The sequence below is a fragment of the Podarcis vaucheri genome (assembly GCF_965113315.1).
Source record: "Podarcis vaucheri genome assembly, chromosome: 3".
In the NCBI taxonomy this organism is placed as follows: domain Eukaryota; kingdom Metazoa; phylum Chordata; class Lepidosauria; order Squamata; family Lacertidae; genus Podarcis; species Podarcis vaucheri.
In genome coordinates, this window is record NC_138761.1 from 106360426 (window position 1) to 106385760 (window position 25335).

General features: G+C 42.6%; 1 protein-coding gene across 2 annotated transcripts in view; it reads left to right on the forward strand.

Moving 5' to 3' along the window:
• LDAH (lipid droplet associated hydrolase) overlaps positions 1 to 25335 on the forward strand; it is a 96362-nt gene that overhangs the window by 62737 nt on the left and 8290 nt on the right. For both annotated transcript variants that reach the window (XM_082215638.1, XM_082215637.1), the window contains 2 exons: positions 92 to 329; positions 22369 to 22451. In XM_082215638.1, the coding sequence (XP_082071764.1) occupies positions 92 to 329; positions 22369 to 22451 (321 nt within the window). The remainder of the gene's footprint in view (positions 1 to 91; positions 330 to 22368; positions 22452 to 25335) is intronic.

Here is a 25335-nt window from a genome sequence, read left to right on the forward strand (position 1 = left end):
AGCTGGGGCAGTGGGAGTGTGAACTAGTCAAATTCTGCCTTTTCTCTGAGTCGCACGTTGTTTGACCATTTTCCCTTTCATGTCTTTCCAGATTCTCCGCAGTCTGCTGCTGTTTCCAACAGTGGAACGTATGGCTGAGTCCCCACAAGGCAAGATCATGACACCCCTGCTCACCTGGTTTCGTTATCCCTTGTACATGGTTTCCTACTTCACATCGTTTCTCCCAGACAGAATAAAACACTTCATGTTACGTTTGGCATCTGTCGTACTGCACCTAGATGACGCTACACTAGCGACTACTATAGATTTTCTCAATTTCGATTCTGTTGGTAAGTAGAAACAGCGAGTAATACTTCCTCTTTTCCCCTAAATATTCCTGTCTAGCATGCTGTTTTGAAGGATATGGATGTTAAGGGGACAATAACCTAGTGATAAGAAGCTTTTAAGGATTTGAGCGTATAGCTGTGGTTCTGGTTGTTTTCCTCAGTACAGAATTGAAGAAAAACGAAAATGCCTTGTCTCCAAAAAAGGAATAAATTGCTGTTTTAGGGAAAACTCGTGGATTTTCAGAATAGCCTTCTGAGTGCCGTTCTTTCCATGATCTGCAGCGTTTACCTAAGAAGAGCCTTGTTGGATTAGACAAAACCTCATGTAGTCCTGCTTTCTGCTTTCACAGCCAAGATCTGCCTGGATAGATCGATAGGGTAGAGCATGGTGCTGATAAAGCTAAGGTTGCAGGTTCGATCCCCATATGAGACAGCTGCATATTCCTGCATTGCAGGGGGTTGGACTAGATCAGGGGTCCTCAAACTATGGTTCGCGGGCTGGATCCGGCCTGCCTGGGGCCGGGAGGGGATTGCAGAGGAGAGAGATTACCCATGTGCTCTGGACCCCGTGTGCCCCGTCTCCTGCTTGCGGCCTCCTTGCCCGACTACAAGCGCACCACCTGGGCAGCCCGGGCCTCTTCCTGCCCACCCGCTGAGACCTCTCCCCGCCTGCCCATCCACCTCCCCGCCCCAGAGGTTAGCGGTACGTAGTCAGCGGCCCTGCCTGCCTGCCTCGGCCACTGCCACTGCCCACTGCGCTGGGGAAATGGCTGCAGCCACGGGCGAGGACGGGCCCGGCACGAGGGACTTGCTGGCGCTGCAGCACGCCACACCCTTGCCGCTGCCTCCGGGGAGCCCACCTCACCTCCCCAGGGCCTGCCTCCTGCTGCCTCCCCACTTGGCCATGGTTTGGCTTAGCGGGTGGCGTTGTGGTCTAAACCACTGGGCCTCTTGGGCTTCCTGATCAGAAGGTCGGCAGTTCGAATCCCCGCGATGGGGTGAGCTCCCATCACTCTGTCCCAGCTCCTGCCAACCTAGCGGTTCAAAAGCACGTTTATGCAAGTAGCTAAATGCCATATTTTTCGCTCTATAAGAGGCACCAGACCATAAGACGCACCTAGTTTTTGGAGGAGGAAAACAAGAAAAAAAATATTCTGAATCCCAGAAGCCAGAACAGCAAAAGGGATCGCTGTGCAGCGAAAGCAGCGATCCCTCTTGCTGTTCTGGCTTCTGGGATAGCTGCACAGCCTGCATTTGCTCCATAAGACGCACACACACTTCCCCTTACTTTTTAGGAGGGAAAAAGTGAGTCTTATAGAGCAAAAAATATGGTAGGTACCACTGCGGCAGGAAGGTAAACAGCGTTTCCGTGCGCTCTGATGCTTGTCGCAGTGTCTCGTTGTGCCAGAAGTGGTTAGTTTTGCTGGCCATATGACCCGGAAAGTTGTCTGTGGAGAAACGCCTGCTCCCTCAGCCTGAAAGCAAGATGAGCGCCACAACCCCATAGTTGCGTTTGACTGGACTTAACCACCCAGGGTCCTTTACCTTTACCTGCAAACTAGGCTGGTGTCTTCCACCTGCACTAATCACCTTACCAATACTATGGACAGTTGTAGAACAAGCCATATATTTGTTAAAATCAGTTAATTCAGAGGATAAAACACAGATCCTAGGAGTTATTTCGGCTACATACTGGGCTTTCCAGAGTCTTTGGTTTTCTATTGAATAGATTGATAATATGTTATTAGAAATCTCCATTACCACTACTTTGGAGATTTATGACTGGCCGCTAGAGAATTTAGACATAAACAAAGATGTGATTTTTAGGGGAAGCGCAAAAATAGAAACTTAGATGGAATCCGTGTGTGTGTGAAGATTGGTTTGCTTATTTTTCAAATACTAAGCTAGAAGATTCCTTTATATTTTATTTTTCATACATTTACTATGTTTGTTCCAAAGAACTTCACACACCTTTTTCCTTCCTCATTCATATTTTTCCTCTAACCCTTACTGATTATTTTGTCGCAGTTAAATCTGTTGAAAGCTATAGCTTAGGCCACTTATCTAGTGTTCTTTGTCACCTATATGAAATACCTATATGTCACCTATATGGACACACCTCTTCTTGTACCACAGAGTGTATGCAAACATGTTGTTCGCAAAAGCCAATCAATTGTTGTTGTTATTTGGAAAATACATTTGAGCAGTTTTCATACTTGAAAACTTCATAACAGTCAATAATAGAGAAACCAGAAAAGGCACACCCAACTTGGCTTTATAATAAAGATATGGCAGTTGTGTCTCAAACATCATCAGATAGTGTTACATCATCAATTGGGATGGCAGAGGAAAAAACATGCATTCAGAAAGACCCCATTTGGATTGGCAGAGCAGAATGCATGCAGACTTACTGCTCAAGTGAAATTGAGACATGTGGAGCAGAATTGTCTTTTTCAATGCCCCTTGTTTAATTTATTTTTAAAATAAATTTTATTAAGGTTTATAGAGAAAAATACAAAACTTAATATATTTTCCTTTATTTTAACCAAACCAAGACTTTTATCTAAATACAATACAGTGGTACCTTGGTTCTCAAATGCCTTGGTACTCAAACAACTTGGAACCCAAACACTGCAAACCTGGAAGTAAGTGTTCCGGCTTGCAAACTTTTTTCGGAAGCCAAACATGCTCCGTTTTGAGTGTTGTGCTTCCTTCTTGAGTGCCACACTTCTGTCTTGAGTGTTATGCTGACAGTTTGAGTGCCACACTTCCGTTTTGAGTGTTACGCTGAGGTCTCTCTGTTTTTGCTATTTATTTTGCATTTTTGTTTTTGCGGCTTTTTTGTTTTGTTTTTGTGACTATGTGGTACTATCAGCTACTGACTGATTGATTCTGCGACTGCAGTACAGTGGTGCCCCGCAAGACGAATGCCTCGCAAGACGGAAAACTCGCTAGACGAAAGAGTTTTCCGTTTTGGAGGTGCTTCGCAAAACGAATCTCCTATGGGCTTGCTTCGCAAGACGAAAATGTCTTGCGAGTTCCTGCGGGTTTTTTTTCCTCCCCCCCTTTTTCTAAGCCGCTAAGCCGCTTATCAGCTGATCCGATAAGCCAATAAGCCGCTAAAAGCCGCTAATTGCGCTAATCCGCTAATCCGTCAATGGGCTTGCTTCGCAAGACGAAAAAACCGCTAGACGAAGAGAATCACAGAACGGATCAATGGTCTCATTTCATTTTATGGATCAATGGTCTCATTAGATAGTAAAATTCATGTTCAATTGCTGTTTTAGGGGTTGTTTTTAAAAGTCTGGAATGGATTAATCCATTTTGCATTATTTTCTATGGGAAAGCATACTTTGGTTTTGGAATGCTTTGGTTTTGAAACGGACTTCCGGAATGGATTAAGTTTGAGAAGCAAGGTACCACTGTAAAAATACAAAAAGGGGGGAAGGGTGAAAGAAATGGGGGGGGGAGAGAAAGAACTTTTTAAAAAGAGTCAAAAAGAGGTTAAAAGAGAAAGATAGCAAAATAAGATTCAGAAAATAAACAACTCCCAGTTCTTCATCTGTCCGCTATATAAAAACAATATTCACTTCGTCCAATCCAGTATAACACCCAGAAAAACAGTGTGTGTGTGTTTGTGTATTTCATTCAAAAAGTCTATGCGAGGTTAATGATTAATTTTGTAGGAAGGACAAGGTAAAGCCTATATGGCCAGGTGAACGTTCTTCGGTGACAATTTTGGGCCAACAGTTCTCCATCCATACCTGAGGTGGGACTCACAGGCCAGCGACAGACCTCATTTTAAGCAACCTGGGACTCAGAAATTGCTTTGTTCTGGCTAAGGGAATGATTTCAGGCACAGGGAGAGAGAACGCTGTGGTATTTGGGCGAAGCACTGGAAACTTCGCTGTTGCAATGCAGCAAAAGAGCTCCTTTGGCTCCAATTGCGTTACACCATTTTGGGATTTGGTCCCCTCTTTTGACAGCTTTTGAAATCTCTTTACGTAATTAGCCAGTATTGAGAGTGACTAGTTTTATTTGGCTGTACTTTGCTAGCTGCCTTTAAATAAAATTAAGTACTCATTGATTTCAATGAGTGGCCTTCGCTGGAAATGAATCATTGTGGTTGACTGAGTTCAAAGGAAATGCCCACAAACATTAAGACTTTGAGAGGGGAAAAGTTTTATATAGCAACAAGCTCTTAGACCTTCCTGTATAGGTAAGTAATCTAGGAAGTGGCGTGGCCCATAGCATATGCTTCGGATTAGCAATAACTGACAGTATCTTAGTCGGCAATCTTGCCTATTCTAACTCCACTTTACCTCTGTGAATTTGTACGGGGAAAGAAAATGGGAACAAACTTTGTTAGGGCCATATCCTCTTGCCCTTTAATAACCTGTTAGGTATGGCTCAGAAATATTCAGCAAATGAATTTATTCCTCCTCTCCAGGAAGTTTGTGTCAACTCATTAAAAAATGTATGTGTGTTACCTTTGGCACGGACATCAGCCTCATTGCTGTAATTGCAATAAAAACCACGATGAAGGGCAGAAAAGATGGTAAAAAGTTTCCTTAAAAGTTATGCATCTGTCAGAACAAACTAACCTGCCAGGGACTCGTTACCACGTCCGGAGCTTACTCACAACAATATGTTTTCTCTCCTCTGAAAAGGAAATGAGATTTAGAAAACTTAATTATAGCAAGACCTAAGCACCCAGCCCTATTTCCACCCAGGCCAAAAAGCAAAGCACCATTAAGAAAAAGCAGGACCCGGGGCATGATTCTGGTTGTGTTGTTGGTTAATGGGAGACTTTTGCTAAAATCAAGATTTTGCTCCCAGGTACATAGGAAGACTCAACAACTGAAATTGCATTAGCCTGTGCTCCTCTCTACACAATCCTGGTGCTGATCCAGATAATACTCACATTAACAAGATTCTTTGCCTTTGAAGAGGGATTGATTCTTATACCTCTCTGAGAATTGTAGTTTTGTGAGGGAAATAGGCGTCTCCTAATGAAATATACTCAGAGTCGAGAGTGGATTTCATACTCTTTATTCAGCTCATAGTGGTGAGGAGGAATGGAAGTTCCCCCAGAATGACTGCTTTATATACATTATTTACACAATGGGCCCCACGTGATTGGCTAATTCCGGGATTCTCCTGTAGGCCAATCAGGTTGTGGATTCACTTCCACCTGGAGGACCAATCAGACTGCTGCATTCTGAATCCTATTGTTCTAGGACCAATCAGACTGCTGCATTTTGGATCCTATTCAACTCAGTACATAACACCTAAGAACTCTGAGCATCCTTAACAAACTGCATCTCCCTGAACTCTCTGGGGTGAAGCCATGACTCTTTAAAGTAGCTTCTTCAGTAGATATCTCCAGCCTTACACTTTTACACAGATTGCAAAACAGATGAAATCCCCAAGCATTTTCCCCTTGGAAAATAATGGAAGTTCCCAACTTGGTCTATTCAGAAGTCTTCAGATTTTTCTCCAGTTGTAGAAACAGTATAAGCTGCTAGATGCAAGCTTTTCTAGAAAGTGGGCTTTTACAAAAAGAAAACCGTTTGCAATGTAGTTTGGATTTTATCCAACCAAGTCATCCTACTCACAGTAGACCTGCTGTAATCCATGGACCTTATTTGATCATGTTCATCGATTGCAATGAATCAGGTTTGACAGCTTGGTTGAATGCAATCCATTGTTAATTTGTAGCATGCTTTAGAAGAGCAGTACATATTTCTATCAATTTTATTAATGTACCACCTGAAAAAATATTTTCCGGCAAACGTGTATGTATTGGTTTTTAAGGTGAGGGCAGACAGGCCTGTGTCTAAACAGCACAGGATTTATTGTCCACTAGCTTGACGGGCAAACTTCCTCCATTTGTTTCGGTAAAATTTCCACAAAAGCACAGACATTACATAATGGATAAACATTGCGAGTCTTTCTCTTTTTTTGAGAGGCAGGCTTGTAGGTCAGAGGTTAACTTCTGGATGACAATGAAGATACAGATAAGCACAGTAAGCAAAAATGAAAAAAAAACAACCCTTCCCTCTGAATAGCCTATACGTGGCCAGTCTTTGCAATCTTGAATCTGTGGCTTCTCTTGAGGAATTTCCTTGTTTGCTTAACCTGTTTATTGACCAGGGGAGTAATGGAGACGGTTTATTTTATGATACTTGGAAATGGTGGAAGAGACCAGGGAGCGGGGAGGAATCTTATCTTGGGAAACAGCATTTGAAATGGTTTCTTTGCTCTGTTTTCTTCTTCCTGCTTTATATTAAGAAAATCATATTGATGGGTATAAAAGCCTAATAGTTGGCAATTAGAGGGCCAGTTTTGGGCAGAGCAGCAAAGCTCTTTCTCATTTCCTTTCCTCCTCCTTTCCCTTTTGGCCTTGGGGAGAGGTTAAAAGGCAGCGCAACGCTTTTCCAGGGTTGAAGACAGAGTCTTCAGAAAGAAAGTCCTGGCTCTCTGAAGCCTGTAGTTAAGAGATTAGCAGAAGCTAAAAGGTCCCTTTTGATTTGTTACAAGATGTGAGTTAGTGGTGGCGCAGGTGGTTTTTGCATACAGGCCACCGGCTGCCTATTACTGATATTAAGCAATGAGTGTTGGATAAGAACCTTATGCACTTGGCTAAGACTTAACAACTCGCCGGTTGGACTACTTTCCCTGATGCTTCTCGACAAATTCCAATCTAGCTGGTTGAAGGGCATCCTCAGAAAACTGGCCACATATGGTCTCTCCCCAGAGTATTTATTAAGTTTAAAAAGGGGAAGGGCCAAGAACATAATCAAAGAAAGGCTCAGGGACATTGAAACCCAAAATGACTTTAACCAACTTCCGATAACTTATAAACTTCTATACAATTCCCAAAGGCCCCATCTAGCAAACTATCTCAAAGTTCTAGACAACGCTAAACACCGATGAGCATTTTCCAGGGCCCGCTTCAACGCTCTCCCTTCAGCTCTTCTAGAGGGAAGATACAATAAAACACCGATCGAACAAAGATTATGTCCCTGTAACAGCAATGAAATTGAAACCATTGGGCATGTCATCTTATACTGCCCATTATATCGAGACTCAAGAAAAGAGCTGATCGAACCGATTCTAAGGAAAATACCTCGTAGCACAGACGACACCTATATCAGACACCTCTTAGCTGACAAAGAGCCCGAAATTAACAGGTCCGTGGCAAAGTACTGTTACATTGCAACAAGAATAAGACGAGCAATGATGTCTACAAAGGAGTCCAAACTGTAAACATCGAAGGAACGATATTAAACAGTAGCGACTCCTGAATTGAATTTTAAAAACTTAAAACTCGAAACCTGGTCATAAATATAAGGACCAACTCTGAGAATTGGCCATATTTTTACTACTACTTCTAGCACAATATTACACTTAATGTCATATTTTATAAATTGTTTCCTGGTCATTGACCGTATTAAAGATATTTGAATTTGAAGTAATGAGTGTTGAATCAGGAATGGAACTTTCTGTGAACACAGTCTAAGGTCTGATTTATTTTTAATATTGAAATATGTGTCTGAGGCCCCATAAATGTTCACTTGGGACAGTTAAGTTTTTCGACTGCTGGTCATGTGTGGCACTCTATTTTTTATATATGTAGGTTTGCTGACCCCTGGTCTAGTTCAATTTAAGGCATCTTCCTACATTCCTAATATGTCTGTACTTTATATACATTACGCAGCACTTTGATAATAAATGTGGGTTAACTTACATATTGCCGACGTGACAAGACCATTAGATGACTGCTTCATCTAGTTCTGAGGGGATCCATTCAGCCCACATTGAATAGGCCAGTTTTGTAATATGAGCTGGTACTTTTCATCGTTCAAGTCCTTCAGATACAGATAATTCTGGCCAGAATGAAACAATGGTGGGTAGGATGTTATCCTTTCTAGTTCGGAGCTTTTTAAACACCGCCGGTGCTCAGATAAGATTTTAAGCTTCAGGAGCTGGTTAAAAATAATAAAAAATCCTTCCATGGCACTGCTGCTGCCACCATTAGGAAAGGGTCAAAGTAATTATGGTAGTAGATATTTTAAATTTTATTATTAAGCATTAAATTAGGGTTGCCGTATTTGAAGAAGTAAAAATCTGGACACAAAAGAAGTTGTTGAGCTTTTCGGGGGGGGTGTCAAAAAGTTGTGCCGATTTTTCGAAATTCCCCCTGGACACATATGATGTCTTTTCAACACAGACCTCTTGTTTATTTCAGCTGAACCTCAACAAAAAGAAAAGCGGAAACCTAGGAGTGTATCTTGTTGTGTGTGTTAAGCATGATTCATAATACAGTACTGTGCATCACAGTGATTCATGCATGAATCAGTAATGCACAGCCGTTGTTTGGTTAACACTAAGAGCTAACAAATAGGAATTGTGAAAAGAGTGGGTATTCATTGAGAACGCCGCAGTATGAGAGTGATGCCCTGATCCTCAGAAAATTCACTTGGTTTTGCTTAATTCACTGGAACAACTAATCTCAGTTCCAAAAATGAGAGCTCTGACAGTGTCTAAGCGTGGATCTAATAAGCTTTGTACAACCTGCTACAAAGGTTTTGTGGGTTTACACTGTGGAAAATATGTACAAACTTTCATAATCTTTCATAATCTTGCTGTAAATGGCCCTTTCCATGGTGGTGTAGAAACATTCCCGTGCTACATTTTCCACTCAGATATCTTATGGTGCCATAAGTGCCAACTTCCTGGGGCTAGGCACCCACAAATTTCGGTGCCAGGGCCATGCACGCTGCCTAGCACCCATGGCCGCAGGGCCAAGCTGACATTCCTGTATGGTGCCCTTTCACTTTGTGTCAGTGTGGTGTAGTGGTTAAGATCGGTAGACTCGTAATCTGGTGAACCGGGTTCGATTCCCCTCTTCTCCACATGCAGCTGCTGGGTGACCTTGGGCTAGTCACACTTCTTTGAAGTCTCTCAGCCTCACTCACCCCACAGAGTGTTTGTTGTGGGGGAGGAAGGGAAAGGAGAATGTTAGCCGCTTTGAGACTCCTTTGGGTAGTGATAAAGTGGGATATCAAATCCAAACACCTCTTCTTCTTCTTCTTCGTCCTTTCCGAAAGGCATGGTATATGGCTGAGCTCCAAGGTACATTTGAGCAGAGAAGTTGTATAAGCATATACTGAGTCATTACCCCAGAACAAGCGGATATGCCCACAGTCTTCTGCAAATTGGAGTGCCTTCTTCATTAAAGCGCCTTTGCAGCTCCCGTCTTATACCTAACTAGCTAGAAAACCCAATGACAGCATAGCTCGAATGTTCCTGCGCTTGCACAGTTGCTGTTAGCTATGCTATTTGACGTTAGGAATGATATTCCATAATATATAGTTTCAGGAGAGTGTTTCCCTTACCTGTGGAAACACGTTATATTTTACCACCTGCCTTCCAGGAAAGGAGGCCAAGGAACAGCAGCCGCTACCATTTTCACATTTCCTCTGCTACTGTTTATTTTCCTGTGTGATGCCTGACTAAAATGTTTGCTTAATGTTGTTGGACAACTCACCTTCCCAAGACGGCACTTAAGTGTGGCTTGAAAGAAACTCCATGTCTTCTTTGTCCCCCCTCCCTCACTCCCTCCCTCTTTTCTTTTTTTTTGCAAGTGAACTAAGGTTTTCCCTATTTAAGAGTGTGATGCTCATATTAACTTAGTGAAGAGAAGTGAATGGCTTTTAAAGGATTTATTATGTTTACGTACCTATTCATTTGTCAAAGTGACTCTGCTTTATAATTTGCCCTGTTTCCGAAATAGAGAAAGAGGGGAAAGTTTAACAAGGTCACTTTATTGCTGGTAAGAGCTTTGATTTCCCTACAGATGCCCTGTGTCAAAAAAACAAAACACAAACCCGTTTTGGTTTGGTTTCCATAATTATGGGGTTTTGGGTTTTTTTCTTTTCTTTCTTCAAATAAAAAAATATTAAAAGCTGTCAGTTTTATTTCCATCATAAATATTGCTCATGAAGCTTGAATGCTTTGATAATGAAAACGGTTCATGACTTCCAAGAAATATTAAGCACAGTTTGGGGGTTTCTGACATCCTTCCTGAGGTTCCCGTTTGAAGGAGAACTCAGTTGCAGTGAGTCATGCAATGTGCTGAAAGGAAGGAAAGAGAGAGAGGTGAGATTGAGAAGATATTGAAAAAGACCCATATGCGGAAATGCTTCTGTCAGATATGGGTCATTAGGCAGGACCAGCCTAACTGCACCCAAGCACCCCACACAGTCTCTAGGGGCAGTAGTATTTAGGGGAAATAGTGAAGTAGCATGTCTTCTAAGAGTTTTGTGTGCCGGCATATCTGCAAAACTGTAAGACATCCCAAGGCAGCACATCTACAGAGCAGCAAAATTTGTCTGACCTTTAATGCATAGGCTTCAGTTTTCAATTTTTTTTACTCCCAAATTTCTTGGCATCAACGTTAAGAGATAATAGAATGACTTGCAGATCCTTAAAGAAGCATGTGCTAATTTAACATTTCTGAGTTTTGTAGCGCCACAGGCTGCTTACAACATTGATTAATTTTATTTACAGATTTGATAATTTTCATTTGGCTACTCATTTTTTTATTTTAAAAAATTAACGAGCAGAAAGTGCCTGCTGTTCGGGAATTCTAAGAATTCAAAAAAATAATAATCAGTGCAGTTTTGAAAGGTCTAGTCTGCCATCCTGATTCAAAACAGAATCAAATTGTGTCAAGACATTGACATAAACTTGCTCCTTCATCTTAGGACCACCATAGAGTATAATATCTTTGATCCTGACTTGTTTTTAGGAGGTAATTTAATTATTGTTTGATTTTATACCAATGTTATATATTTGTTGTTAGCCACCCTGAGCCTGGTTTCGGTCGGAAAGGGCGAGATACAAATAAAAGTTGTTGTTGTTGTTATCTTAAGAGGTGTCCAAATGCATAGACAGCAGAAAGAGCAAAAAAAAAAGCTTTCCAAAATATATAGTTGATCACTATACTGTTCTATAGTAAACTACTTAGTGATTAATGATGATAACAATAATGTTTTATTTATACCCCACCCATCTATTAAAAGTTATAAATCTTTCCAAATAAAATAAATAACGAATTGTGTTAATGACAATTGAAACATTGTGTACAATGAGTTAAATATAAGGGCCGGACCCTAGTGCCAGGTGTCAAAGCATAGGAATCAGCAGTCCTCAGTGCCTCAGGCACAAGGGAGAAGTGCTATAGCAAGGTCCCATTCACCACTGGTGATGTCATTCGGTGTAACCGATTCAGATAAGGCCTCATTTCCAACATCTAAAATTTCCTGTTGTGGAGGAGGAGTTCGTCTGAAGAACGACCCTTTCATCCTTGGGATTTGCCCTATCCCTTCCCCTCCAGATATCATAAATTTCATATCAAGAGAAAAGCGAGGTCAAGATGGAAGGGCTTCTCAATCTCACCTCCTCTGGCAGTGGTGACTTAGCCCTTCCTCTTCCTACCAGCCCAAGTCAGATATGGGCTTCATTGTTCGGCCGAACAACAACAACAAATTATTATTTATTTGCCATGCATCTGACCGGCTTGCCCCAGCCAGTTTGGCCGCTTCCAACAAATTAAAACACAGTAAGACATCAGACATCCTTGACATCTGATGGGAGAGCGTTCCACAGGGAGGGTGCCACCACCAAGAAGGCCCTCTACCTGGTTCCCTGTAACCTCACTTCTCACAGTGAGGAACCTCTGTAACAACAAAAAAATGCCAGTAGGGCCATATGGCTTGAATGGGTTTGTGACGCACAAGGAGACAGGGCATAGAAAAAGGAGGCAGGAGGCAAACATTGGCCATACTACCTTGTCCAAAGCCTATATCAAACATGCTATTTAACCACAACCACTCCAAGTTATAACACCTGAGGTTGCTTTGGGGGAGAGAGGGGTAAAATGCCTTTATCGCAGCCAGACTCCTAACTACTAAAGGACCAGTCCAAGGATGAATTCAGGAATTCCAGGGAATCTTTAGAGAGATAGGGATGACGTGGATTATTACTCTGAACTGTGCAGCCAAATGAATAATAGAAGACGATCCAAACACAGTTATAGCAATGACTTTATACAGTTTCCTTCTACCACCAAATGTTGATCCAATTATATGAATATTCATCTGTATCATCACTTGCTGGGTTCTGGGGGAAAATGTATTAGTATCCCTGTTGAATCAGGGCAGTAACCACTGGTGCTGTCAGGCTTTGGGGAATCAGATCCCTCCTGTGGTGACAACCAAGAATCAGAGAAACGATAAAAGTTATTACCAAGCAATTTATTCGATAATTCACAGAGAGCAACTAAGGAATGCAGCTTTCCCTAAATATGGCGTTGCTCCAAGTACAGTCCCATCCCCTATGTCTCTCCTATTCTACGTCACTGCTACGTCAGCTAATCTGAGCTTTCTGCCTCTGAGCTCTCTGTTCTACTACCCTCAGTGTCCATCTGGTCCTGGGGAGGGGGTCAGGAATGCTTTCCAAGGACACTGAGTCTGTCAGCTGTCTCTCCTCTGGTGCCTCTTCTTGCTGTTCCTCATCCAATATTTCCCAGCTTCTGCCCTCCGAACTATGCCCTTCTGCAAACCACTGTTCTAAATCTATACACTCCTCCTGTTCTTGGGAAGGTTCAGGGGAAGGTGGGGCGGTCTCCACCATTCCTCCTCAGTCCAGCCCCTGACAGATGTGGTAAGGCAGAGCTGTGGGGTATCCCCCTCAACACCAGCATCACCACAACTTACCTGGGTGGGTTTGGTCTGAGGTGGGGCTGGGATGGTGGTGGGTTTGAGGCTGCATGGATACACCTGCAAGACTGCCACAGCCTCGACCTCACTGCTACTCAGCTCCCCCACCCAGCCTGGTCCAGATAAGCTGTAGTTATTAGCCCAGTGCCATAAGAGAGGCTCCATGGCTCTCCCTCACCACAACCAGACACTACTAAACCTGGGTGTACATTCAAACCTCAGTTGTCAAACATAATCCATTCCAGAACACCGTTCGACTTCCAAAATGTTCAGCAACCAAAAACTGAAAGCAGAAGCCTCAGTACAGTAGGGAAACTTGAAACGGAAACCGCGTAGCACACTCAGCATTCGAAAACCGGAGCATTTGAGAGCCAAAATGTTCGAAAATGGAGCCGTTCGAGAACCAAGGATTGCTATACTCAACTGTGGTCTCAAAGCGGGGTTGTTTACAGCTCTGGTTCAGGTTCAGCACCATTTGTCAGAAATGCCAATTTGTTCCGACTTTGACCGTGTGAAAATAGGAATGGGAATCAGTCCTTAGGCGGAAAGTTGTCAAGTACAAACCTCATGTTAGCAAAGAATAAAAAATTCAAACAGGCCCAGGATGAATCAAGGGAATGCTTCAGTTTTTCCATTGCTGTTCAACAGTTGAATTGTGGCGTTCATAAAACGCTCCTCCCGGGACTGTGTGACTTCTGAACATAAATGGCGGTGGAGAGGCAGAATCAGATGTTTATATGCCTTCCCACAACAAAATCCAGTAGAAAGCTAGCATATAGAAGAATTATACCCTTCCTAACTTGCTAGTTTTCTGCTTACCAGGGAGGGGGGATGTATGAGGAATGGCAAAGCATGCCTTCCTGGAAGCAAATAATAATCAGGAAAGAAAACTAGTGTTACGCTCCTCTGAAAGAATTTTACAGTAAGATGGGCAGCTTACCAGGCAAAAATGTTAGCAGATGGTGGTACGTTCCTCCTAAGAAAACAATTTTTTGAAAGTCTAAGGGTACAATCTTATACCAATGTTGCATCAACAGTGAGGCTGTGGTAGTCCTAATGCACTGGTAGAATGCAAGAAACACTGGCATCGTTGCAGATATGCGGGCAAAATGCACTTCCACTGGAGCCGTTCTGCCAGCAGATATGTGCCAGATAGATGGCTAAGACTGAGCAAAGTCAAAGGCAGCAGAGAAGAGGAGCTGGATCCTGTGCCATTGGTGATGGGGAAATATAGGGAAAGGGGGTCCATGAGAGAAGCCTTTCTGAGCTGATCAACTTGATATCCTTGTTATCTTGCATGGGCTCTGTCATTAAGCCCACCACCCAGCAGCTACCTGTCTGCATGCAACAACTTTTAGTGCAACATATTAACCATCATTTGACTGTGCTAGTCAACCCAGCAGGGATGCGGGTGGCACTGTGGGTTAAACCACAGAGCCTAGGGCTTGCTGATCAGAAGGTTGGTGGTTCGAATCCCTGTGATGGAGTGAGCTCCTGTTCCTCGGTCCCTGCTCCTGCCAACCTAGCAGTTTGAAAGCACGCAGTGCAAGTAGATAAATAGGTGGGAAGGTAAGCAGCATTTCCGTGCGCTGCTCTGGTTCGCCAGAAGCAGCTTAGTCATGCTGGCCACATGACCCAGAAGCTGTACGCTGGCTCCCTTGGCCAATAAAGCGAGATGAGCGCCACAACCCCAGAGTCGTCCGCAACTGGACCTAATGGTCAGGGGTCCCTTTACCTTTACCTTTAGTCATCCCAGCAATAAAGCTAAGGAAATCCTTTGTACACAACTGATTTTAAAAAAACCCAACACTAAAGAAACAATCTCCTAGACAGGTTGCCTAGAGAGAACAGTCTCCGAAACACCAAATTTGCACAAAGGGAATTTGATAGGCTGCTGGTTTTGAGTAGCTCTTTGGTTCTCCACATGCCTGTAGTCTATAGCGCAAACTTTCTAGGTTGTCTGTATCTGTAAGAATGACTTTATAAAAGGTGGCAGGCTGGAGCTATCGCTGTGAGCATCTTTGTTGGAAATTTCTTTGTGTTTTTCTTTCTTCGTCGTTTCCCCTCTGCCCCTCAGATGCTTTGGCTAACCAAGTGGAAAACAATCTTACTTGGAACTTCTGTATTGTTCCATTAGTGTGACATCACTTCGTATCCATGTTTTATGTCACAGAGGAATGCAGATGCTTGGCTTAGGAATCAGATATGATTTTGTTTGTTTGTTTGTTTCTTCGTTGTCTCTTGCGCCGCTGTGCTGTGGGGACCAAGAGCTAACGGTTGCGGTATCATACATTTTTTGCCTGGCGCAGGGCTCACATCCACTTCTAAATTTAAGTCTGTCATGCCGAACCCTCCTGTATTCCTAAATTGGTTTGACATGTGTAGACCACATTTGTTTGGAATCCCCGCCCCCCCCTTAACTGACAAATTTCTAACTTAACAGTGCACATAGCCGCAAGCAACACATTATGACTGTTCAACTTCCAATGAGAGTTTTCAGTTAACTTCTCCGCTAACAATTTTCTCTGCTGCAGACCAGCGACCAGGTGGCATTGGGAAGTTGCTCTAATCAAGCAGAAACCTGAGGGCTTCCAGAGAACAAACATGTGTACTGTGGCTGATATAACTATGGAAGCGGGTTCAGATTGTAGATTAAATCGCTAGATGAATCCCTCTGTCGATGGAATGAAAGTTACCACTTTTCCCAGAGGAAGAAAAATGGTGATTGCTCCTTTGTGCAAGTCGCTGTAATCTATGCAAATTGAAAACTATCCATTGGCGAACTTTAAAGTTTGGAAGGGTGGGAACGCAGCCCTAGAGGGAATGTAATAGATTTCTTGTTTGGTCTGTGACCAAGAACATGATTTTTATTTTTTTTAAAGGCAGTCCATCAATGTCTCTCCATATATACATAAAGGCTATTCCAACTGAAAATTTGACTGCTAAATCTTTATTTACTAGACCGTTGCCTCAAAGCAGAAGTCATTCTTCATTTAATCTTAAATTAATTTTTGAAATTGATCTAATATGGTTTGAAAATGTCGAGTTTCCTTGCCTTGTTGTGTAGTCTAAGTGTATGAATGATTTTGAACTTCAGTGCTGTACATGCAACTTTGTTTGTCAGACAATTGGTGGTTAATTGAATTGGTGTCAAGTAGCCCTAAAGACTAAGGCTGGGGGATTTGATTGATTTCAGTCATTATGCTTTGTTTGGGTGGGGTGGGGTGGGGTGGGGGAAGAACTATTAATTTAGCTGATGTGGATATTAAGCTTTGGCCATGACACTTTGGGTTAAATAGCTACTGGTGATATAAAGCTCTCTTTTCTTCTCTTGGTCCTTGATTCTGAGTCCCATCAATGTTGCGGCATCAGGAATAAATCAAGTGCCTTTTGGCACAGTTAGCCATCTCTGTTTAGCAAAGGCATGTGACTTAACTGACACCAATGCTTAATCACCTCCGTTTGTCAGGGTGTTGGGGAGAAAGCCAGCAATCTCATCTTCCAGGTCAGAAGAGAGGTCACCGGCAGGATCATAGTGTGATTCCCCCCCCCCAATAGCTAAGCGCACTAGACCTGACCTAGGAGCAAATGAAAACCTTCAAGCTCCTAGTCTTTCATTGCCTCCTCCCATATGACACGTATAAATGACTAGAAATGTATGATCTTCCCAAGTCTTATCAGTTCAAGATAGCTTTGTCAAGCTGTTGGATTGCCCAAGCCACAGACTGATTAATTGATACCCACAGACTGATTAATTGTTATATTACAATCCTGATTTTTCTCATCACTTCTGTGGGACCAGACCCTCCAAGTGTTCCCATTTTCCAGGGACATTCCCGGATTTACAGAAGCCGTCCTGGTTTCTGATTTGGTCCTGGAATGTTCCACTTTCCCTTAGGACACCCCTGTTTTCATCGGAGAAATAATGGAGGGTACGATAAAAATATGAGGATTGCAATCTAATCCAAAATCAAAGTACAGTGGTGCCTCGCAAGACGAAAAGAATCCGTTCTGTGATTCTCTTCGTCTAGCGGTTTTTTCATCTTGCGAAGCAAGCCCATTGACGGATTAGCGGATTAGCACTATTAGCGGCTTTTAGCAGCTTTTAGCGGCATATCTGCTGATCGGATCAGCCGATAAGCGGCTTAGAGGCTTAGAAAAAGGGGGGAGGGGAAAAACCAGCAGGAACTCGCAAGACATTGTCGTCTTGTGAAGCAAGCCCATAGGAAATTCGTTTTGCGAAGCACCTCCAAAACGGAAAACTCTTTCGTCTAGCGAGTTTTCCGTCTTGTGATGTATTCGTCTTGCGGGGCACCACTGTAGACATTCTGTGAAAGAAAAACCCCACAGTACTGGCCCTGGTTTGTTTGTTTTTTAAAAACAAATTTAAAACTTTTTTTCTATTGCTTGGTGCAGACAAATACTGTCAACCCAGGAAGGCCCACCTGACACTAACATTGCATGACTTCGTATGCCAGATGAAAGTCTGGCTTTTCTGGAATATTTTTGAGAGGAGCTGAAGCTGTCACTGGGTGCCAGCTCCCTGTTACTGGCTGTGACGTTAACATATGAGAGTGCTGGAGGTGAAATAGTTAAACAAGTTACCCAATCAGAACCCGGGGGTGGAGTTAGAAGGACTATAAAGCCAGCTCTGGGAGGGGTGAAGGAGGAGTTTGTTGGGAGTTGGGTGGTTGGGTGGAGTGGGAGTGAATTGGGATAGAGTCTGTAGGTAGTGTAGCGAAATAAGCTGAGTCAGGAACAGTTAGGGGCTAGGAAGACAAGTAAATATCTGAGAGGTGGTTTAGTAAGTGAGAGCAGATAGCGGAAGTTATAGGTCTGGATAGGCACCCCATGATTGTAATTGACCAATACGGTTTATGAAACCACACGCCTGCTAAACTGCAATAAATAAACAGAAGTTAATGTTCCATTTTAACCCTGACTGGACTCAGTATTGTACCAGGTAGGGCCTGGGTGGGGGCAGCGAGAACTAAAGTGGTGGCACAGGGCTCAATAGACGGTGAAATGTCTGGGGACCCTGTGTGAGCACCACACTAGCATTTCGGGTTAATTCAAGAATGGGAGCCCTGTGGCTCTAGAGGTACTGTTGACTCCCAACTCTGATCATGTAGGTGTCAATATTAGATTAACATCTTCCAAGATAATAGTGCCCACTCACATCATAAAGAGCTCATAAGCCACCTACTCTCACCAGCCAGAAGCATCCTAGCCAGACACTGGCGAGACCTGTCAGGAGTAAGCATGGACCAATGGTATCAAATAGCCTTATTAGAAACAGCCTTATTAGAAAAACTAACCAATAAACTGAAACTGACACGGGGACGAATCAACCTTTCTCGCCACCAAAGGAATGCAAGCGAATAGTAAAGGGAACCCACACAAGCGATGCTGACACAAAACCCCCCACATACACTAAGTAGAATAAAAGCATTGTCACCCAACCCCACCCTCACCCTCACTCACCATGCCCCCCCCCCACCTCTTTCCCCCTTTTCTTCCTAATTCAGACATGTCCAAAGTCCATTTTGGGGGCCTAATCTGGCCTGCCAGTCGGTTTAATCCAGCCTGTGGCAGTTCATTTCCCAGGGTAAAATCCTAAAAAACCCTCAAGCTCAACAACTCCAACCCTAAAAAAAGGTCAACAACTTTGGTTGGTCCCCACGGCCCTTCACTTCACATCTGGCCCTCTTTGAAAAAAGTTTGGACACCAAGGAATAAGGCTTTCTGGGAGATGATATATAATGAACTGAAAAAGGTATTTAAATATACCCTCTTGAAGAAACCAGAGGCCTTTCTCCTAGGCATAGTCGGCCAATTGGTGCCAAAGAAGGACAGAACTTTTTTTATGTATGCCACAACAGCAGCAAGAATACTCATTGCAAAGTATTGGAAGACACAAGATCTACCCACCCTGGAAGAATGGCAGATGAAGGTGATTGACTATATGGAACTGGCGGAAATGACTGGCAGAATCCGAGACCAGGGAGAATAGTCGGTGGAAGAAGATTGGAAGAAATTTAAAGACTATCTACAGAAATATTGTAAAATTAATGAATGTTAGAATGATGTTGGATAGAAATTAAGTGGTTTTCAGCTGTAATACTATAAGGGAATATGAAAAATGGATTATTAATAGGCAAAAATTTAATGTTACAATATTTTAAGATTAAAGACTAGGATAAACAAAGAGGGTAAGGATTTGCTGAACCAACAAACTGAACTGGAATACAAAAAAGGGAGGCGTGAGGAGGTCCGGGAAATAAACTAATGAAAAATAAGTAATGGAAAGAATGAGTTGTTTTTAATCATTTTTATTTTGTATTTTTTTATTTTTACTTTGTAATATTTTGAAAATCTTAATAAATATCTTATAAAAAAAAGAAAAAAGTTTGGACACCACTGTCCTAATGTAACGCTAATGTCTCAACAAATGAAACTGATCTGTAGAAAATGTAACTTGAAAAAAGAGACGTTGCACATACTTTTGTAAACTAAGAAATCTTTAATAGAAATACGTTAAATACAAAACAATGCAATCTGAACCCCCTTCTCAGTCACAATCCTGCTAGTTTGGGGAAGGAACATCCAGGAGAATATCTAAGTTCTTCCTCGGTGTCAAAGAAACCAAGGAAAAATTCTACCCAAGAAAGAAACTGTCACAGAAAATAGCAACTCTTCTGGTAAAAAGCAGATAACAGATCGGGGTTTTATACATTGCTTACGATTATGCAAAGTCACTCAGTTCTCTAATGCCTCCTTAGCTCCAAGCACCTTGTTCATTTAGCTTTTGATCTGGGTTCTCCAACTGTGTCAGTCTACAGAAAACTTTCCCTTTTGGCATGGAGACCTCTTGAGCTCTCACCTCTCCTTCCTTAGTGTCATTTGCTTCCATTTCCTCAATGTGCTTCAGGAATTTGCTCAATGTAATGTTTTGGGGTCACTCAAAAGGATCTGTCTGATTGCTGTTTCCTTTTTCTCTGCCTGTTGGGACAGTGTGTTGCTCTTGCCGATACCAGTGACGTGTGATTTGAAACTCTGCCAGCTGCTACTCCCAGGCATATGGCATTTGCCATGAGAGTTCATGTCCTCCCACATTTCTCTCATGAAAATAGGGACGTCCTATTCCATTATTATTATTATTATTATTATTATTATTATTATTATTCCCAACCCATCTGACTGAGTTGCCCCAGCCAGTCTAGATGGCTTCCAACATATATAAAAACATAATAAAAGCTTCCCTGTACAGGGCTGCCTTCAGATATCTTCTAAAGGAAATATAATTACATCTCCTGGGCTTGGGGGGTTGCATAACTTTATGCCAGGGGTGCCCAAACTTTTTTCAAAGAGGGCCAGATTTGATGAAATGAACATGCATGAGGGCCGACCAAAATTGTTGAGCTTTTTGGGGGATTGAAGTTGTTGACCTTCTTTCAGAATTTTAATTTTAACCCAGGAAATAAACGGCCATAGGGGCCAGAGTAAACCGGCCAATGGACCGGATTAGGCCCCTGGGCCGGACTTTGGAATGCCTGCTCTATACCCTCCAATATTTCTCCAATAAAAATAGGGACATCATAAGGAAAAGTGGGACATTCCAAGATCAAATCAGAAACCGGGACAGCTTCTGTAACAATCTAGGGCTGTCCCTGGAAAACAGGGACACTAGGAGGGTCTGTGAGTCCCCTTTGCTAATCAGTGGGGAAATCCGTTTAAATTTCCAATGTTTCAAGGCAGCCTTACCCATTACATAGCAAGCACAGAAGGACTTGTGGGAAGCTAGTTACCTTGCGATCGCGAAGGATGATCAAACCCTTTAATTCCGATCAATTAATTCCCTTCGGAAAGCAGAACTGATAACATTCTCATTTGAGTAAATAACCAATTTAGGCTATAAACTATATAAACATATGCTGCACTTCACAAGTGATTTCCATCCATGCAGCAGATATCCTACCCTCTGCCTCCCAGATCCCAGAGGGTCCTTCAGTTTTAAGGATGTGCTGGAGATGGCAAGAAAGGGAATTGCTCCAAGAATAGAGCTGCAGTGTTGGATACAACCCATAGATTTATTTCACAGATTTATTTCGCTTTCTATTAATACATCTGTAGGGCCTGCAAGTCTTAACAACGCATATTCAACTATTTTAAAACAAACGAAAGATGCTAAAATCAATTTGAAACAATGCAATGTGGAACTCCCCTTTGAAAACGCTGCCTTATGCCATGTTGAACCAGTTATCGGTAACTGTTTTATAGGTCAAAACTGGCACCACAGCCCTCACATAATTAAATGAATAACAATAACCATGGTGTCCGTTGCAAGGCCAGTCGCACACGGTTGAACTCTGACTGTGCATGAGGTTCTTTCTTCTTTGCCAGTTGAGGGTTGAGAAAGCCACACGTCACGTGTTACCGAGAAGTGTCCAAAGGCAAGCATGGTGGGAAAGCATGGGTGCTTCCACTCTCCTGTGGTGTTTGGTTGGATGCCTCTTTTATGACCAATTGATTTGTGCCATCTTCATACACCCCTGTCCACGGAGCAGAAGGAGGGTGGTGTGAAATTGCACTGTCGACATCATTCACAGTTCCCTGCAATGAGTACAGAAGGTCCACTCACTGTCTTTGAACTGAGCTGCTGTTGTTAATAATGATGGATTCACTAGGGTTGCCATATGTCCGGTTTTTAGATAGATAGATATAGATAGATAGATGGATAGATAGATAGATAGATAGATAGATAGATAATTATTTTATTCAGTTTTACCATTTACATTTGAATTCAAACATTAATCATAATCATAAACATATAGGATTCCCTGAAGCCTTATACTTCCCTCTACCATGGGTTCCACTGTAAATCTTTTTCTACTGCATCATATAATTTCTCAGTATTTTTCTTAAAAATACACATATGTTCGGTTTTTCCTGGACATGTTTCCAGGTTTCCATGGACGAAATTACCATCTGGGGTGGGGTTTAAATGGGCGAAATTCCCCCCCCCAAAAAAAGCTTAACAACCTTTTACTTATTGAAAAATGGCAACCCTAGATTTGGTTGCATTGCCAATATGGCAGGCCGCTACGGGACTTCAGGTCTAGAACAGTTTCTTTGAGGATAGACGTGTTTTAGACTCAACTTGACTTGGAAAATCTAGCCAGCATCTTTTGTTTTCTGCACAAGCTGTTTTTATACTGCCATAATTGCATGTGGGTCTCTTATTTTTGCAGTAAACGCCGTATACCTGGGAAATCAAGAGATGAAGGCGGTCATAGAGAGAGATAACACTGCCATCAGAAAGCATTTAAAGAAGGTAATTCTTTACTCTTCCCAGTTCTGATGAGTTGCCCATTTGCAAATACTTTACTGTCTCACTTTTCAATACCCAAATGATCCTGTTCTGATCTCAGGCCAGTTATGTATAGTTTGTCTGCATTTATTGGTTAGAAAGAGTTTGCGCCTCTGGCCTTATTCCACATAACCTATAATAAATATTTTTAATATCACAAAATAAAAACGACAAAATAACAGAAATATCTGACAAAGTCCAGAAAGTTCAGCTAAATGTCTAAATATTTAGGTGCTCTATCTAAAACAGTAAGCCACTATACTACCCATTAAAAAAAAAAAATCTTAAGAGAGCCAGCCTAATCAGCAACACTTTATACTACTTTCTAAAGGTCTTCTATATACCTTCCAGCATTTCTTTGATGAAAATGGGGCCATCCTACTCCATAATAATAACAATATTAATTTTCATTATTTATACTCCGCCTATCTGACTGGGTTGCCCCAGCCACTCTGGGTGGTTTCAACATATATAAAAACATAATAAAACATTAAACATGAAAAAACGTCCCTATACATGGCTGGCTTCAAATGACTTCTAAGGGTTGTATCTCCTGGGCTCAGGGGTTGCATAACTCTATATGCTCTCCCAACATTTCTCAGATTAAAAATAGGGATGTCCTAAGGAAAAGCGGGACACGGGTAGCACTGTGGGTTAAACCACAGAGCCTAGGGCTTGCCAATCAGAAGATTGGTGGTTCGATTCCTCGCGACGGGGTGAGCTCCCGTTGCTCGGTCCTTGCTCCTGCCAACCTAGCAGTTCGAAAGCATGTCAAAGTGCAAGTAGATAAATAGGTACCGCTCCGGCGGGAAGGTAAATGGCGTTTTCGTGTGCTGCTCTGGTTCGCCAGAAGTGGCTTAGTCATGCTGGCCACATGACCCGGAAGCTGTACGCCGGCTCCCTCAGCCAATAAAGCGAGATGAGCACCGCAATCCCAGGGTCGGTCACAACTTGACCTAATGGTCAGGGGTCCCTTTACCTTTACCTTGAGGAAAAGCGGGACGTTCCGGGATCAAATTAGAATTATTTGAATAGCAAATTTCTTTGGTGCTATGTTGAGATCAGCAGCCCCGATCAGAATTTGCAAGAGAACAGAATGTTGCTTTTTCATGGGGCTGATATGCTATGCATATACACTGACATTCGCCTGATACAGGCCAGTTAACAATTGTTCTACTTCATGGGTAGGCAAACTAAGGCCCGGGGGCCGGATCCGGCCCAATCGCCTTCTCAATCCGGCCTGCGGACGGTCCGGGAATCAGCGTGTTTTTACATGAGTAGAATGTGCCCTTTTATTTAAAATGCATCTCTGGGTTATTTGTGGGACATAGGAATTCGTTCATTTTTATTTTTTTTCAAAATGTAATCCGGCCCCCCACAAGGCCTGAGGGACAGTGGACCGGCCCCCTGCTGAAAAAGTTTGCTGGCCCCTGTCTACTTTCTCAATGATACATTCATCTCAGAATATCTCTATGCAAGATGTGCAAGCCAGTTTGACCTTGGCGCGAGTCACCTTTTGCTCATTATAGTTGTAAAATATGCTTACTTTCCTTTCTGAATTAAAGGCTATGGCAGGCAGCAAGTGCCTTGCAGGTGCTTCTGTCTATTTCCATCTGTTTTCCTTGACTACGTCAACCTGAGCAATGCTTTTGCACCTGGAGGCCTACTTTGAAAACCTGTGTTTTATTTGTTCCTCTGTGTCATTGCACTTTTAAAGTGGTGTGCTCTACTTAGAGAATTTTTATTTTTAATTTTTTAAATTGAGGCAAAGTTATAGAAAGCTGGCAAGACCAGGACAGAGTAGAAGTGTGGAGTTAAATACTTCTTCTTCTTCTTCTTCTTCTTCTTCTTCTTCTTCTTCTTCTTCTTCTTCTTCTTCTTCTTCTTCTTCTCTCCACCCCACACTCTCAGTTTTCCCCCCTAATTCTTCCTTCTAATAATTTCTGGGAATGTGAAAATTAGGGGAGAAATGTGAGTTGGCACAGACTTCAACCTGAAGTGTACTGACGTTAAAAGTAGGGCTTGACTAATAAAGGGTTGGAAGCCGACAAGAACAGGAACTGGAGCCCAAGTTGCGATAGAGTTGGCAAGTTGTCACTTTGAGAAATTTATGCTGCTTAGTAGTCAGTGTGATCATAAGTGTAAAGCCAATCTTAACACCTGACGGTGCCAGCTGCTGGGGAAGAGAAAAGTTATTTCTGGATCCCATTTGCATGTTGTGTGTTGAAGGAGGTGAGAGAAAAGAGACACTAAATTATTCCTGCCTTTTCAAGCCCAGTTTTGCAGCATAATTAGTAGGAGTCGAGGAGGGAGTAAGAGAAAATATGGGCCTTTTCGGAGCTGGCCGTCTCAGGTGCAGCAAATGCGGGCAGGTAAGGGGGCTGGAGGCATTTTAGCAGAAGTGGGTCACTAGGTTTTAAACCCTCCGCTTCAAATGCTGAACGAAAAGGAAGAGTTGCTGCCCTGTTTCTGGTGCAAAAGTAGACCATCTAAAGGCCAAGTGTTGATCCCGCCTCTCAAAGATCCCGAAACAAATCATGTGGGCAGTGTTGGCTGTTTCACATGCTTGAGAACATTTCGTGCCATTATTAACTGGGGGTCCTGTCCACACCATAGGCAGCAGTGCACATCCCACAAGGCATAAAAAATAACATGACAAATGAGCATTATCATCATCATCATCATTTACCTGCCCTTCACTCTAAGGTCCCAGGTTACAGCATTAAAACACTATACAGTGGTACCTCAGGTTACATACGCTTCAGGTTACATACGCTTCAGGTTACAGACTCCGCTAACCCAGAAATAGTGCTTCAGATTAAGAACTTTGCTTCAGGATGAGAACAGA